This window comes from Gastrolobium bilobum, unplaced genomic scaffold (assembly GCF_033153095.1).
Source record: "Gastrolobium bilobum isolate Gb01-03AN ecotype WA unplaced genomic scaffold, APGP_CSIRO_Gbil_v1 utg28196, whole genome shotgun sequence".
Taxonomy (NCBI): domain Eukaryota; kingdom Viridiplantae; phylum Streptophyta; class Magnoliopsida; order Fabales; family Fabaceae; genus Gastrolobium; species Gastrolobium bilobum.
In genome coordinates, this window is record NW_026897317.1 from 247,294 (window position 1) to 265,299 (window position 18,006).

The window sequence follows — 18,006 nt, forward strand, 5'->3', positions numbered from 1 at the left end:
GTCACACATGGAGCAATTTTAGCAACTGCGTTTCCAGGAGAGCATTTTCAGAACCAATCGGTTGCCCTTCTCTTCATTTTATAGGTAGTTTCTAGAAACAACTCTCTTTTGATTCTTTGTTTCAGCAATTATACCTTTACTTTTGTCTTTAAAAGTTGCATTGCATCTTCTATTGTTATTGTAGTAATGAATTAATTAAACTTGGTCGTTATGTGGTGAAGGGGAAACAGATTTCATAAAGCCAGAGAGCATTGCTTTGCTAGAAGCATTTGTCGACCCTGTTGTGATTCATCACCCAAAAGGACATACAATCCCCAGACTTGGTTAGTAATATTATCTTCTACTTTAATTAACAAAATTGAAGTCGTCGATTTGGTACTTTAACTCTCAACTCTTAACTGTAACTATCTTTCTCTGATTGAATACAATATGTTGCGTAAAATCGGCAAGTGCACCGATCGTACCAAGTAATAAAAGGGTAAGTAGAGATCGTCTCCACGAGGATTGAGGCACCGAAATTATTTTAACTATTCCTTTCTTGTTGGATGAATAAAAGTTGGTTTGAGAATATTTGTGATTGTAAAAATTGAGAATAATTCAAGACTGGTGAATAATTCAAAGATGTTTTTGAAAACTTGAGAATGACAGATTAAGATTGAGAAAATATGTAAAAGAATATTGCGGTAAAAGACACCAACACCTTTCTGATCCCCACCTTGTAATAGTAATTAATGTTTACATTTAATTACCTATTGATCAAACAATTCACCATCTATCAATTGATTAGTTAAGCCCTAATTCCTTAGTGATCTTAACTTTATTAACCCTATTAGAATCCTAGTCCCTTAGAAATCCTTTTTCAAGTTAATCCTTTAAACCAATGAATTTTCCACGTTTGCAATTCATGTAACCTATCCCTAGTGTATACATGAAATGTTATTTTACCCTCTGTCAGGTTCTAGAAGAATTATAAGATGAAGAACAGGATAAAATAAATGCAATGGAAATAATTAAATATAAAAATTAACCAAACTACAAGGGGTTCGCATCAAGGGTTGTGACCCTTACCACAATAATAAAAGACTAGCCAGACATATTCATGTCTGACAATTCAATGTATAGAAAAGAATTCATAAAATAAACTAATAACTAGAAAAATTGAGAAGAAGAAGGCTTCAATCGTCAATCCTCTGCATCCGTGTTCTTCTCCGTGAAAAAGTCTTTTTTCATTAGGTTTCTGACTCCTTTTTATAGCCCATGAGTCAATCAGGTTAAAATCTTCTAAAAGATTTGATTTGATTTCCTGATTTCGTCCAAATCCGCACTTTAGAAAACAATCAGCACGATGTCGCGCGATTAGCGCCAGATCCATGCTAATCGCGTGGTGACCCAGTTGAGAATTCCATTCCTGGTCCGAGTAGCGTGAGCACCGCGCTATTAGCGCGGATTACAGTGATTTTTGTCCCTTCTTCCTGTCTTGTGGCGCGATCCGCGCCATCTGCAGTTGTTCGAAACCTAGCTTACTTTCATGCTTTTCTCTTGAAAAAACATACAAACAGAGTGAAAGTGTGCCTGAAGGAAACTTATCAAGGATTCATTAAAAATGCTATTTTTTATCACTAAATTACTGTCAAATCCTTGTTCTTTTTGCTCTAAAATACCTATATGCTGAAGGCACATCACAATACATGGATTACTTGCTTAAGCTTTGGGATTTCGTGAGCAGGATGATTATGCCGCCAATGACGATGAGTACGATGAAAAATTGAAAAAAGAGACACTCACCCTTTTCTTTTTAGCTACGTAAGTGTTTTTTTGCAGCAATTTTATTTTACTTTTTTATTTATCTTTTGGTTTGTTTCTATTCATCTATGTGTCGTGGGGTGGGTGTAGATATGGTGATGGTGAACCAACTGATAATGCGCTAGATTTTATAAATGGTTTACGGAGGTAAGTTTGACATTGGCTTTAGTTGTATTAATATTGAGAGTGAAATAATTGCATCATGTCTTGACTATATGACTGTGATTTAGGGAAATGAGAGAGGAGAATGGCTTCAGAATCTTCAGTTTGTTGTGTTTGGCCTGGGGAATAGGCAGTATGAGCATTTTAACAGTATGAGCATTTTATAGAATTTGTATCAGCAAGTGAAATAATCACAGCATTCCTTAAGTCTCTGGTCAACCCAAATATCGTCAAATTTCTTCCTTTCTTGATACAGCGAATCAGAACAGCTAACAACTCAGGATTATTTTTTGATACATCGAATCAGAACTGCTAACAGCTCAGGATTATTTAATTTTCCTTCAATGAGTTGATCTGTATTTTTTTAATTTTATGGCTTTAATCGGGAGGCATATGGTTTAAATTCTGAATCTGTTTTCACCGATGATTTGATGTATTGTGATAACTGCTATCTATCATACAATATAATTGTAAATTTCTAATTATGTCAATTATTTCTTGTGGTAAAAACAAAATATCTGTTGGGATAATTTCCTTTTCAATTTTCTTATTTTTGCATGGATTGGCTTAATTGTTTGTTGTACGGAGAGCTCTTGTGAATGAATGCTGATATGCTTGCTCATTTGTCTATCTATATATTATAATACTGATGATGGTAAAAAGTTATGCCTTGGAATCGTCAAACAGTCAGATTGTTCATCATTGCTTCCAATCCAAAACCCTGGTGGCCTTAACGCATGAGAGCTTGGAAAATATGATGCAACAGAAGTGATAGTTACTACACAAAATTCATGTTCAACAAGAGATCCATGTGAGGATAATTTCAACAGGGATGCTGGTGAATTACCTCCAGTAGAAAAGGCTTCACAGAATGATTGTGATAATTTCAAGAGGATATTTTTTTAATTTTATGGCTTTAATCGGGAGCATATGATTTAAATTCTGACTCCGTTTTCCTGCATCATAGTGCTTCGAATATAATCGTCTGTCATGCAAATTTGGTGATCTACCTGGATTCTTAATTCTTTGATTTGTCTTTCCGTTTCTATCAATCTTTATCCTTTCTGATTGTTTACTTTTCTCAAGGTTTTATTACCATTAATATCAGTTTCTTTTTTTATTTGAATGGGTTCATCCTAGATGGGCTGTCTTCTTGAGATTATTGAAAAATAACAAAATTATTTATATTGTAAAATAAATTCGAAATTTAGAAATAAATTAAATAGAAAATTATGTTCACAATTTTTTGTGGCAGACAACTCATTCAATGTCTCACTGCATTCTACATTGAAATTTCCAAATTAATAATAACTCAACTCTTCTAAATTTCAAATTTATGTTTAAATTTTGAATTTTTAACTTTGTAATGGTGGGAAAGGATATAGAAATAAAAAATTAAATAAATAATTATTTCTTTCAAAAATCGAAATAAAAAATAATTTGAAAATTAAGTTAATCATTTATGGTGGCAGACAACTCATTCAATGTCCCACTGATTTGTACATTGGAATTACTCAGCTATTTTAAATGCTTTATACATTGGAATTGCTCACTCTTTTGAAATTCGAATTCTGAATTGATTTCAAATTTTTGATTTCAATTTTAAATTTCAAATTATAATGGTGGGAAAGAATTTGGAAATAAAAAATTAAATGAATAATAATTTCTTTTAAAAATTGAAATAAAATCAATGGAAAATTAAGTTAATCATTTATGGTGGCAGACAACCCATTCAATGTCCCACTGATTTGTACATTGAAATTGCTCAGCTCTTTTAAATGCTTTCGACATTGGAATTGCTCACTCTTTTGAAATTTGAATTCTGAATTGATTTCAAATTTTGGATTTCAATTTTAAATTTCAAATTGTAATGGTGGGAAAGGACTTGGAAATAAAAATTTAAATAAATAATAATTTCTTTTAAAAATTGAAATAAAAAATCAATAGAAAATTAAGTTAATCATTTATGGTGGCAGACAACTCATTCAATGTCCCACTGATTTGTAGATTGGAATTACTCAGCTCTTTTAAATGTTTTTTACATTGAAATTGCTCACTCTTTTGAAATTCAAATTCTGAATTGATTTCAAATTCTGGATTTCAATTTTAAATTTCAAATTGGAATGATGGGAAAGGATTTGGAAATAAATAATTAAGTAAATAATAATTTCTTTTAAAAATCAAAATAAAAAATCAATGGAAAATTAAGTTAATCATTTATTGTGGCAGACAACTCATTTAATGTCCCACTACTTTTTTGTTGTTGTATATTATGGGTAAAAAAGACCTTTACTTTTTTTTGTTGTTGTATATCTCACTATTTTTTTCATGGGTAATTGTTAGCCCTATTAATGTTGCATAAAAAAACAAAAACATTAAAAAAAATTGTGAAATAACAAAATTATTTATATTGTAAAATAAATTCAAAATTTGGAAATAAATTAAATGAAAAATTATGTGAACAATTTTTAGTGGCAGACAACTCATTCAATGTCCCACTGCATACTACATTAGAATTTCCAAATTAATAATAACTTAACTCTTCTAAATTTTGAATTTATGTTTAAATTTGAATTTTGAATTTGAATTTTTAACTTTGTAATGATGGAAAACTTTTAGAAATTTTTTTGTGGCAGACAACTCATTTAATGTCCCACTACTTTTCTTTTGTTATATATTATGAGTAAAAAGACCTCTACTTTTCTTTTGTTGTATATTCCACTATTTTTTGCATGGATAATTGTTAGCCCTATTAATGCTGCATAAAAAAACAATTGGGTTGTTGAAGATGATTTGAAATATTTGCGGAGTGAGATGGCAATTGCGTTAGAATGTATCAAGGTATTTCCTTTTGATTTTTAACATAACTTATGAATATTCTTTTTAGAAATAAAAAAAAATTATTTCTTTTTAGAAATAGTGCTAGAAAGAGAATGGTTGTTATGCACACCCTTATTTATATTTTCCTTCAAAACTACCTTACAATATAAGCTTTCGTTTTTGTTTCTTATTTGTATCATATTATTATGGGTTCGCTTTTTCTACCGTCAACGTAGATAACTTATCTACAGTGAGCTCAAAACGATGTCGTTTTGAGGCGGAAATCAAGGTATTTTTGTAATTATAATTTATTTCAGGGTTATAATAGTCTTTTTCATTATAATTTTTTAATTTTTTAACCCAAAACAACGTCGTTTTGGGAACGAACGTAGATAACTTATCTATATTCACTTTAGAAACATTAAAGCCTATTATTATTATTTATAATCATTGTAATCAATACAATTAGCAAATAATTCCTTGTATTCCAAGCCTAAACCAACCCAATTGGGTGTGAATTTTTCAAGAGAAAATTAAGATTTCCAACCAAAAACAAACCAATCAATTTTCATAACTTGAAATTCAATCAAGTCGGTTCAAATAATTTTTATTTATTGGGGTTTATTTCCAATTAATCGCTGTAGATCCAAATATATATCCCAATCCCAAACCCATTTAATTGCATCCTAGCCCATGACCCGGCCCAGGTCCAGGCCCAAGGAGATAAAAGAATAAAAAAAAATAGTCTCAACCTAGAACATTAGAAGTTGTAAGAAAGTAAAGGCAACTCCATTCTTCAGTGCTCAACACAGAACAGAGAACAGAGATGGGAAAGAAAAACAAAATGAGGGAAGATGGTGGCAAAGAACACTGTCCTTCAACTCTCTTTGTTTCCAATTTGCCCTATTCGTTTTCCAACTCTCAGGTATTCATTCATTTTTATTTTTCTTTCCTCTTCTTTTATCATTATTATTTTTCTAATTATTATATTTTTATGAATTTTTTAACCTAAAAACTCAGCTCGAGGAAACGTTCAGCGAGGTTGGACCTGTCAGGCGTTGCTTCATGGTCGCACAGAAGGGTAAGGATTAAGGAAAAACCGCACTTACTTTTAATAATAATAATAAAATTATTTATTCCGTTTTTTTTTAATTATAAAAATATTTTGTATAAAAACTTATTTATCTTTGCTTAATGATCCTCAGGGTCAGCCCAGCATCGTGGTTTCGGTTATGTTCATTTGTAAGTTTATTTGTTGTGCCTTTCAAAAATTTAATTCATCATCTCTGGTTTTTAGCTTATGCTAATTTGATTCGGTTTCTTGCTTATTATTTTGCTTTGGTTATGGATGAATTCAACTGAAGCTACCGTTAAGTATGAATAGTATTAAACAGTGAAGAGATTTGAGAGAGAGAGAGAGAGAGAGAGAGAGAGAGAGAGAGAGAGAGAGAGAGAGAGAGGAGAAAAAGTGTTTCTGCTAATACTTTGATATGTCTGAGCTTAATGATTCTGAGTACATTAGATGAGTTTGTTAGTTGTTGTAACAGCTTAGCACAACTGACTAACCAATCTGTAACTGACTAACTAACTAACTAACTAACTAACAAAGCAAATTAACACTAACTCATGCACTGCATATAATGCAGTAGTTATACAGTATGCTAACACAACACAGAAGTGTAAAGATATCAATGTAAATGCATATATTTTAATATACTGAAACCTTGGCTTGGATAACCATGTCAAAGTTGTTCCTTTTTGGAAAAATGCACTCTGATTGTATGGACTTTGGAATATCCCGTGGTTTAGTGTGGATCGCTATGTGCTGTTCAGCTACACTATCTCAGTACACTTCCGCGATCTTGAGACGAAGTTGCTGATGAAACTTGATGTACCATGGTTCACAAAAATTACTTGAGGGGTTATCAATGGACAAACTTTTTAAAAACATTATTCTAGTTATGACAGTTGCATAATGTTTCAATTGAGACTTGTCTTATTTTGATGGTGGTAATTGGTAAATTAATTTGTAGTCATGATTTGTTGGTTATCTCTGTTTTTATATAATAAGATATGTCTCTATTCTTTCACATTTATGAGAAATAGAATTTGTGACTTGGCTTTCTCATCTCATGTTTGGTATTAATTGCTGTTATCTTCAGTGCTGTTGAGGAAGATGCTAACCGAGCTATTGAGCTGAAGAATGGTTCATCTGTTGGAGGCCGGAAAATTTCAGTGAAGCATGCAATGCCTCGTCCTACCCGTGAAGAAAGACAATCAAAACCAAATCAAGGTTGATCTACTCTCTAATTCTGGTTCAGAATACTTTGATATTTTTATATTATATACTTTCTGAAAGATGTGTAGATGATTTAACTTTATCAGTATTCTTCTTCCTTTGTTTTCTTTTCTTTCTTTTTCTTTTGTGATTTAATAGCGGGCAAGACAGATGATCTCACAGAGTCAAAAAATAATGATAAAGACAGCAGATTATCTGAAGAAGAGAAGCCAGTTTCAGTTTTGAAGGAAGAAGGTTGAGAATATGTTTCTGCAGTACAATTATTTTTATTATTTTGTCATTTCTATATTCATTTCTTTTTCTTAATTTTCTTTTTCTTCTCATTTAGAAGTACAAGTATCAAATAAACAAAAAAACTCAAGGAAGCCCTTGGAAATGAGAAAAGCAGCTCTTTGTAATGATGTAGCAGATGAGGGGGGTTGCTCAGAAAAGCAGAGGTATTTACTCTTTTCTCCTTTTCTGTAATTGTACTTCAGCCTGTTTCTTATATCAGTTAGTCGATAGAGAAGTAAAAGATAATCCCTCAAAACTGATTCTTACATGGTTGAGATTAAGAGGAAAAGAGATGATCTGATCCCGACTTGTTTCTTTTCTTATTTGTGATGTATATTTCATTCCAAAAATGTTGGTCCTCACTTCCTTTTTTTTGTTTTTTTGGCAGGGTTGCAAGAACTGTTATATTTGGTGGTCTTATGAATTCTGATATGGCTGAAGATGTTCACCACAAAGCCAGAGAGATTGGCACTGTGTGTTCCATTAAGTACCCCCTTTCAAGGAAAGATCTTGAGCAACATGGTAACTTCAGATTTGATCTTTTCAGCCCATGATATATATACTGCAGATGAGATATGTTTTATGTTTATTTAATGGTGTGATATGTCATAGTTATATTCAAAAAAGATATAACAAGATCTATTTTTTTTGTCTTTACTGAATAATTATAGTAGGCTGTGTTCATGTTCTTTCAAGTTCAGATTTTACCGTTGTTTTGTACTTAGTGTAAAGGCATCTCGTGGTTAATATACGAAGCAGATTCTAATGTAGACTTGCTCTTTTCTTATATTGCTTTAAGTGCTTTGGAAGTTGTCAATCTTATGGTTTTAATGCTCAATCCTTTTCAGTTTTTCAAACAAACATTTAGTTGTATTTTAACCCATATGATCATATTGAGTACTGATAAGGACACTGAAATTTGTTCTTTCACTTATATCGCCAAAGAGATGGCTTTCCGGCTATAATGTTGATCAACAAGATTAAATTCATTGTATTACTTATTTAAAGATGCTTTATACTTCTTGTGATGGTAGTGGTCATTATGAAATTTTTCCAGGTCTCCTGCAAGATGGCTGTACTTTGGATGCTTCAGCTGTACTTTACACAAGTGTAAAATCAGCTCGAGCTTCTGTTGCAACATTACATAAAAAAGAGATAGGAGGGGGAACTGTTTGGGCCCGCCAACTGGGTGGAGAGGTAAAGTGCTTGCCATCTAACTCGCCAGAGTATAATATCATCATGCTCCAGAAAAGTATCTTTTGTATATGGATAACTGCTAGCTGATAGGAGACGCTTTATTGCTCTGTATTCATGAAATGTTACTTACTGATTTATGTTAGAAAATTCATATTCCATGGTATTATTTTGAATCTATTATTCATCTTCTAAAAATTAAATAGAGAAAACCTTTTCTCTCGTGAAAAAGCCATTAGTAACTGTTGAGTTTCTTTCTGCTATTGATCAGCACATTACAATGTGACATGTATTGTCCTAATATGTAGGAAGTTACATAATGTGAATTTGTGATACATATGTCTCTGGAGCCTTCAAATGTTTTTCTTTTGGATTTTTTTCCAGTTTCTCATCTTTATAAGCAAAGTATTCTTTTAATTGTTTCCTCCAATACAATGTGTATGATATATGACAATCTGTTCTCTGAACTAGGGAGTTGTGTTTGTCTACCCTGCCCAACATTTGGGCTGAAAGACCATATAGACATTTTTATAGTATTCAGCCAGGCTGGAATGACATTTAGTGATTGTAGGCTTTACTTTGGTTTTCTAGGAAATTGTTATGACCCATTCGCAATGTATGGGCATTGGAGTCCCACATCGCCTTTATAAGGCCTTGGACACTCCCACCCTTTGAGCAAGCTTTTGGGGCGGTGCATCTCAAAATTCTTATCAAGTGGTATCAGAGCACCCAATATGGATCGCAGATTGGGACCTGGAACTGGAACCTGGGTGTTGGACCCTTGGACTTGGAACCTTGGGCTTGGGCTTGGGCTTGGGCTTAGGCTGCGAAACGTGGTGGAATGTTATGGCCCATTTGCAATGTATGGGCATTGGAGTCCCACATTGGTTGCATGGGTGACTAATGCGGTCTTTATAAGGCCTTGGGTACTCTCATCCTTTGAGCTAGCTTTTGGGGTGGTGCACCTCAAGGTTCTTATCAGAAATCTGAACATTTGTTGTCCGAATCATCAAATAATCAGTTAGGTGTCGAAGATAGACCTCAAATGTGTTTATTCTTAATTGCCTACTTGTCTTCTATTGATTTTCATTTGGTCATTAGTGAAATTAACATTTCCCTGTCTACTGAATATTGTCATGTATCAGATATTAGTTTATTAACAGTTTAATGCTCTGTGTGGGTCAGGGATCCAAGACTCAGAAATGGAAGCTTATTGTCAGAAATCTTCCTTTCAAGGTTTGATGCTTAGTTACAAAATGTGAAATAGTGTATTGTTTGGAAACCTTGATTTCTGACTAGTTGGTGAAATATTTCTGCAGGCCAGAGAAAATGAAATAAGAGATATGTTTTCATCTGCAGGGTATGTGTGGGATGTATTTATTCCACACAAGTCAGACACAGGGTATATTCTCTTTTTTCCTGACTTAAAGTGTTTCAATATAGTAGTATATATAATATTTTGTTAAGCTGCCTTTTTTTTTCCTCGTTTCCTATTTGCAGATTGTCTAAGGGTTTTGCATTTGTAAAATTCACCTGCAAGCTTGATGCGGAAAATGTAAGAACTGTAGTCTGTATTTAAGGTTTTACTTACTGTTTGTGTTTTGAAATAACCTGCATATAAGTTTCCTATTTCTGTTTCAGGCCATTCAAAGGCTCAATGGATCAAAGTTTGGGAAACGGCTCATTGCTGTTGACTGGGCTGTTCCAAAAAAGATATTTAGTAGTGATACAAATGATGCTCTTGCTTCAGAGAAAGGTAATTTTTATGTAATGTAGGTTTGGATACTTTTAGTCTAGGTATTCACATAGTAGTCAATAGCGGTGCTATTGCGCCGCAAGCCGCGCCAGTTGCGCTTCGCGGAGCTTCGCCGCAACCATTCTCGCCGCACCGCACCAGATCGCAATAGCGGTCAATCTCGCCGCAACAGTGTCTTTTTATGGTTTTAACCCTAACCCACTCTCGCTTTCTGCCTCTATGTTGTGTGGGAATAGCAACAAAAGTGAGGTGGATTTGAAGGATGTTTATGATGATAGAACTAAAAGTTTGACGTATAATTAGAGCCAATGAAGTTTAGGAGACACTAAAGAAGATGAAGACTAGTAAAATGTTGGGACCCGGTAGTGTCCCAATTGAAGTGTGGAGATGCTATGGGATGTGGCAATAAGTTGGTTAACAAAAAATTTTAATAAGATTCTCCAAACTAATAAGATGTGCCTGAGGAATGGAGGAAGAATATAAACTATTAAAAAGGCCTTCACCCAACGCCTTAAGGTTTTGGGTTGAAGTGGTTCTTTATATGGTATCAGAGCTTCAATGATCATAATAAGGTCACGAGTTCGATCCTCACCGCCCCCACTCTTGGAATTAAATAAGCATAAGGTAAAACCAAAAAAAAAAAATTGGGCCTATGCAATATCCACATTTCAAGCCCAAATGACTCTTACGTGAGGGGGTGTATTAGAGAATAATATAAACCATTAAAAAGGCCTTCACCCATCGCCTCAAGGTTTTGGGTTGAAGTGGTTCTTTACAATTTACAAAAACAAGAGAGATATTAAATTTTTTTTTTAGCTATAAAGGTGTTAAGCCTTTGAGCTATGCTATGAAGTTGTGGAAGAGAGTTATTGAGCATCGCTTTTTGGATTTATGTCGGGAAAATCTACCATGTAGGCTATTTTCTTATTTGACAGTTGATGTAAAGATATTGGGAAAAAAGGTAGGTGTTGTATCAGTGGTTGAAAATATGAGAGAACATAAGTTGAGATGGTTTTGGCATATTGTTCGAAGACTCCTAGATGCTCAACAAAAGTTTGTTATCAACACGACACAAAGAGAGGATGAAGTTGACCGAAACTTACTTAGGGGAAAATAATAAAATAAGACTTCATGGGTTGAGAAATAAATTGGCGGATGGTGTGTCTTAGGACGGAATGGAGGAAAGTTATTAGCAGTGTGGAGAGGTAGACTCATTTTTTCCTTAGTTCCACGTGAATTTTGTGAGTTATTCTTCCCTATATTTATTTATTTATTTATTTATCTTGCTCTCTAATTTAATTTTTCGTCTTATTTATTATTTTTCTCTCTTATGTTTCATTTTAATTTATTTTATTTTTTATTTACTATTATTAATTTTTTATTTTATTTTCTTTTTCCTCAATCTTTTCTTGCTTTTTATTTGGGTTTATCGATCACCAACCCGAACGTGTTTGGTATAAATTGTTGATGTTTAAGTTGATACAAGTTTTTGGATGACATAGAATGACAATGTTAACTGAAATTTTCAAAATTTAACTCTAATGTATTTGGTAACTATGTTGAGGTCAAAGGTCATTGCTTCTTTTTGTAGCGTTTTGAATTTCCCAGGTAGATTATATTTTTTAATGCTTTAGTTGGTTATACTAGGAAAGCTGGCGTAGACATATAGAGAAGTTCCAGCTTATTTCTTGATGGACTACTGATATCTAACATTTGAAGTATTGGGTAATTGTTGAGTTTTGCTATGCATGTTATTTGGTGAGAAGCTGTTTCATTATTGAGTATGCTGGTCTCTTTCTCTATTTTATGCCTTTTTAATTCAGCGTTGCAAATACACTCCATATTAACCTTACTTGAAACTATCTTTAGGACAAGAAAAGTTGGGAGATGAAGATTGTAATACTACTGAGGACGATGTTGAGCATATTGTCAAACAATCTTGTCAAGGAGATGATAGTGACATAGATAATTCTAGTGCCATGGAGGAAGGCGGTGTTCCTTCTGAAGTTAATTTTGATAAGGAAGCAGACATTGCAAGAAAAGTTCTTAAAAGCTTGATTACATCCTCTACCAAAGGAACATCTGTAATTAATAATTCTATGTTGTCCAAAGAAAACAAGGAGCCAAAATCCAATGCAATTGTTAAGGATGCAGATAGTAAAGCATCTTATGAGTCTGAAAAGGTGTCAGGTGTAGAGCGTGAAATTCCCGGCGGAAACAAGTTATCAAATCCTAAGCAAGCAGAAGAAGCTGATTTGCAGAGAACAGTTTTTATAAGTAATCTTCCCTTTGAATGCGATAATGAAGAAGTGAAGCAACGATTTTCTGGATTTGGGGAAGTAGAATACTTTGTTCCTGTTCTCCACCAAGTAACCAAGTATGACCTAAAACATTATTTTCTATGTATTTCACAGAACATTATTCATAATCTGCTTTTACCCAATGCAGGCGACCAAGAGGAACTGGGTTTCTCAAGTTTAAAACCGTAGAAGCAGCTGATGCTGCAATTTCAACTGCCAGTGCTTCTTCTGGGTTGGGTATTTTACTGAAAGGTAGACCATTAAAAGCTTTAAAGGCGTTGGATAAGAAATCAGCTCATGACAAGGAACTGGAGAAAGCAAAAAATGAGGTTCATGACCACCGCAATCTTTACTTGGCAAAGGTTTGTCTACTCCTTTGTACCTCTTGTGTAGCAGGCTGTGGAAGCTGATAAGCAGTAGGACTAACATTTGTATTATGCTAAATTGTTATAGGAGGGACTCATTCTTGAGGGAACTCCAGCTGCTGAAGGGGTTTCAGCAAGCGATATGTTAAAACGGCAAGAGTGAGTATTTTATGGTTTGGAGTGCAAGTGGCGTTATAATCTTAACTCACATCTTCAATATTGGTTATAATTATAGTGTGCTTCCATTGAGTGGCTGCTTTTAAACCCCATCTATCGAATGGTTATAGCTATTGTATGCTGCATTTGAGGGACAATCAAATGGGTTCATGTTTGATTCATTGTGGTCAGTTGTGGTTTTCTTTCTAATTAACCTAATATTGGGATAATCCTTCGTTGGTCGTTGCAGCATTTACCCTCATTTCAACTTTCGGAGAAAAAAGAAAGGATTTGTATTCTTCTTGATTTCCTTTTTTCTTATTTTTTTTCCTCAAGTATTTGTTGAGAAAAATAACGAGAGGACTAGAAAATCCATTGTCTTGAAAAGCTAAGAAAATAAAATGTCAAATAAGGAAATGATTCTTGCACAAACCGTTTTGTGCATACATCCGCAAAGAAAATGAGCCATTGATGTGAGGGAAAAAGTTAAGAGAGAAAAACGTTTATGGTTTTAATAAAATGCCCATTAGGTCCGTGAGATATTTTTCTTAAGTATCATGTTTCTAATTAGGGGTGATAAACGAACAAGGGGCCTTTGACTCGGCTCGTGAATGCCTGAGCTTATATGTCTAAAATTGGTTGTTGGAACCAGGCTTGAACTTGTATACAAGCTCGTTTAATAAAAAGGCCTCAAGCTTCAATTTAAAAGCTCGGCCTTAGAGCCTTTCAGGCTGGCCTAGTATATTAATTTTTATTTTTATTTATATTTTTTATACTACTTGTAATAGTCCTCTCTCTCTCAATCCATTCTACCCCATTTTATTGGTTAAACTGACTTTTTGAATGATTTTGTTCTATATTATGCTGTTTGATATACATTAAATTTATGAATATTTATGGAATTACTAGTGCTGTTGATTGTACATTCTGTTTGGATAAATTTTTATTGTCTTATTTTTTTAAAACAGACTAAATCAGGCTTTCATTTTTTTGTAAATAAGTCAGGCCATAGGCTGATAATTTATATTCATAATAGTTAATAGGCTTGATCAGGCTGACACATTTAAATACAAGCTTAGCCTTTTAAGACTAAAGCTCGGCTTGGCCCGTTAACACCCTTGTTTCTAATATACTATTCTGATTTCCTTATTTTATGTTGCTTTTGATCTTCCATATGTGGTGGTAAAGATGTTATCTTGCTGCTTCAGTTTTGTGTAATACTTGTGCTGGGATTAGTGCTCTTACACTATTTGGGGGAAATTCATAGGTTAGAAAGAAAAAAGAAGACAAAGCTGCAATCTCCAAATTTTCATATTTCAAGAACTAGACTTGTTATCTACAACTTACCAAAGTCAATGACTGAAAAAGAACTCAAGAAGCTTTGCATTGATGCAGTCATCTCTAGAGCTACCAAGCAAAACCCTGTAATTCGGCAGGTTGGTTAAGTTGGTCATGACTTGAAGTTATCAATTATTGTTTCTGTAAAGTTTTAGGAATATCATTTCAATGCTATACATGTACTGTGCAGATAAAGTTTTTGAAAGATGGAAAGAATGGAAAGGTTGTTCAAAAACATTATTCACGTGGAGTTGCCTTTCTTGAATTTTCTGAGCATCAGCATGCCCTTGTGGCTCTGAGAGTTCTTAACAATAATCCTGGTAACATCCATTTCTTATTGACATGTATTCTGTGCCCTTTTTTCTGTTTTATCTAATGTTGTTTTTCATTGACATGTAGAAACTTTTGGTCCTGAACAACGGCCAATCGTGGAGTTTGCTCTTGATAATGTTCAAACCCTGAAACTTAGGAAGGCAAAGCTACATTCTCAGCAGCGGGTTCCTTATGATGACAACGATGCCAAGGAAAATAACAAACCCGGCTTAGTAGAAGTTCATGTAAAGGACAGAAAAAGAAAATACCAAGATCATGACAAACCAACAAAGGACCAAGTACTGAATTCAAATGGTGAATTTGGTGCTACAATGGCAAAGGGAAAATCCCCTCAAGGATCCAAAAGACAAAAAGGCAACCATAAGAGAACAAGCTCTGAAGTGCCATCACTGAAAGAAAATCCAGAAGCTTTGTCCATGAAGTCAAAGAATAACCATGATGGCAAGAATCATGGCAGGACATCACTTGAAGGTCAAAGCACTTCCATTGACACTAATAAAAGAAAATCAGGAAACAAAGATCATGTTGGATTTAGAAAAAGGAAGATGCAAAACCAAGAAGAACAAGCAGGTCAAAAGGTTTCTCAGAAACGGCCTAAGAAGAATAAAGATTCAATAGGGAAAGACGTAGTAGATAAGCTTGACATGCTTATAGAACAATATAGATCCAAGTTCTCACAGAAGGGTTCCCAAGGGAATGATGGAGAGAAGAAACCTTCTAAACAGCTTAGAAAATGGTTCCAATCATAGTTAACTATTTGTATGATATGAATTTTGTCACTTATGTTAGCTTTTTCCTACCTCGGTTAAGTTGAAGCTTTGTAACTTTAGTTGCACATTGCCATGGGCTGGCTTTTTTTGTTCTTTGTTTTTTTTTTCTCAATTATTCAAAATTAACAAAACGTTTGACATTTTCCTCTTAGTTTGCTATTTGTTTGAGGAATGCTTGGATATAAATGTGTCCAAAATATACAAATTATTAAGGAAAATTATACTTTCATGTTTTATAAGATTCATCTTTTATGTTACATTATTCTTCGGATCCACTAAGTTTGGATTCAAAAGAAATAAAAAATAAATCCAAACGAACTATAGAACATGTAGTTCAAAGTGAATATTTAAAATCTATGTACTTTACATCACATCTTAAAGGGCTGCACGAGGTCAAGTGTTACCACTGGAAGCATCTTCATTGGGTTCCCCAACTGTTACATGGAGACGTGTCTTGATTGGGAAAAAAAATTAATATACTACTATAGCATCTACATTCTACTAATAGGAGCATAACAAATAGCTGATATGTTTTCTGAAGAGGATTCCCTATGCATAAACAAAGTAAAGAAGAGACATGATTTGAGATTTTGTATACTGAGGGATATAAATTATTTTGACACTGCACCATGTAATTTTATACAGTTAAACAATAAGGGGCATGTTTCTAAATTAGTAGTTATTGGTTGAATGTACAGTGCAAAATCTTTTTTTTACCTAATGGTCTACTCCTTAGCTTTTGTTAATTCTTACTTAGACTCTCTTACTCTCTAAAAATCGTATGTAGTTTGAGTATGAAGTTGAATCACTCTAGTGGATGCTTCTTGAAGTGTTATCTAGCCTCTCTTGTTTGTCGGCTTCCCCCATCAAGTAGAATATATATATTTTTCATATTCTGTTCTTTTATTTTTTTTCAACATAGGATAATATCTATAAAAAGCATGCGCGCGCACACTCACATGTATATATATATATATATATATATATATATATATATATATATATATATATATATATATTAATTAAAATTTTAATTAAAACTATTTATTATATTAATTGTCTGTGTCAAATCTTGTAAAATATAAATAATGATAAGAATACAATTAAATGATTCTTATTTGTATATATTTTAAAAATATATATCAGTTAAATTTGATATATATATTAATAAAATAATAAATAGTTTTAGACTAATTAATGCAATATTTTATAAATATGTTTACCGGAAAAAAATATTTTATAAATATAATTTATATAATAGAAACTTTTAATCCAACAGTGAATCTTAAAATAAAATTACTCAATAAAAAATAATTGAATGAAGTAAAACAGATTTAGAAAACTATAATTATAGTTTTCGATAGAAATTTTTAGCTATGTTGTCTAAGGTAAATTATAGTTTTCTATCTTTACCCAAAAAAAAATTATAGTTTTAAAATAGCTTGTAGCTTTATTTTTAAAGTCTATTTTTAACTTTAGTTTAAAAGTAGCTTTTAACTTAAACAAAGGTGCCAAATAGAGCTAAAAGTTTCTATTGAATGATATAACTTTTATATATATATATATATATTACCTATTTTTTAAGTTAAAAGATAATTTTAAATTAAAGCTAAAAAATAGCTTTAAAAATAAAACTACAAGTTGTTAAATGATTATATAAATTTTTTAGTTTAAAAGCTGTTCATTTCAAAAAAAAAAAAAACTGATACAACTAAAAAAAATTCATTAAAAGATTATAGATTTCAATAGAAACTTTTAGCTCTATTTGGTACCTTTTTTTTTTAAACTAAAGCTAAAAAAAGAATTTTAAAATAAAGTTACAAGTTGTTTGATGATTGTATAAAATTTTAGCTTAAAAATTATTAATTTCAAAAAAAAACTCACATTTCAAAAAAAAGCTGATACAACTAAAAAAATATTCCTCGTAGAAACTTTTGGCTTTTGATATTTTTTTATTATAAAAAAAATCTCTTTAAAAAAAAATCTCTTTTTATTGTAAGAGCTTTTATAAAAGTCTGTTTGGCCAAGTTTTTACTTATAAAGAGAAAAAAAGCTAAAAAAAAAAACAACCTCCCAATCAAACAAGTAAGTAAATTGTAGTTTTCTATTTTACCTTATTAGAGATAAGTTTCGAAATGTTTCAAATGTTTTGTTTGAGAATTTATCCCGATTCTTTTGAAAAAGGAGGATGTGTTTGTTTGTCTCTAAATATGAGATGGAGATGCTCCCTAATTTCTGTTATAATTTTTTATATAAGAAAGCTAGAATATCACATTAAAAAAATTAAAAATAAAACAAACATTCAAAATTTAATGGGAACTAATGTTCAAATCCTGCATTAGGGAGAAGGAGAAAATTCCTCTTGTTGCACTATAATATCATTAATATTTTAGAGAATGAATTTCATACTGCTCAAGATGTTTTTGCCTTCTTCAAC

General features: G+C 32.4%; 1 protein-coding gene across 1 annotated transcript; it reads left to right on the forward strand.

Moving 5' to 3' along the window:
* Nucleotides 1–5,580: 5,580 nt before the first annotated feature.
* LOC133305947 (uncharacterized) lies at nt 5,581–15,730 on the forward strand. The gene is made up of 18 exons (XM_061506211.1): nt 5,581–5,710; nt 5,806–5,866; nt 5,991–6,027; nt 6,948–7,078; nt 7,223–7,318; nt 7,413–7,521; nt 7,746–7,879; nt 8,415–8,554; nt 9,737–9,787; nt 9,871–9,953; nt 10,052–10,106; nt 10,193–10,307; nt 12,177–12,684; nt 12,756–12,969; nt 13,061–13,131; nt 14,396–14,564; nt 14,657–14,786; nt 14,866–15,730. The coding sequence occupies exons 1-18, from the start codon at nt 5,612–5,614 to the stop codon at nt 15,546–15,548; spliced, it is 2,886 nt and encodes a 961-aa protein (XP_061362195.1). The 5' UTR covers nt 5,581–5,611; the 3' UTR covers nt 15,549–15,730.
* The last annotated feature ends 2,276 nt before the right edge of the window (nt 15,731–18,006 follow it).

Excerpts from the sequence above, each read along its gene's own strand:
- LOC133305947 (XM_061506211.1), top strand. The coding sequence starts at position 5,612 with ATGGGAAAGAAAAACAAAATGAGGGAAGATGGTGGCAAAGAACACTGT. Across the intron at positions 7,079-7,222 it reads ACAATCAAAACCAAATCAAG|CGGGCAAGACAGATGATCTC; the intron begins GTTGATCTACTC and ends GTGATTTAATAG. Across the intron at positions 7,880-8,414 it reads GAAAGATCTTGAGCAACATG|GTCTCCTGCAAGATGGCTGT; the intron begins GTAACTTCAGAT and ends AAATTTTTCCAG.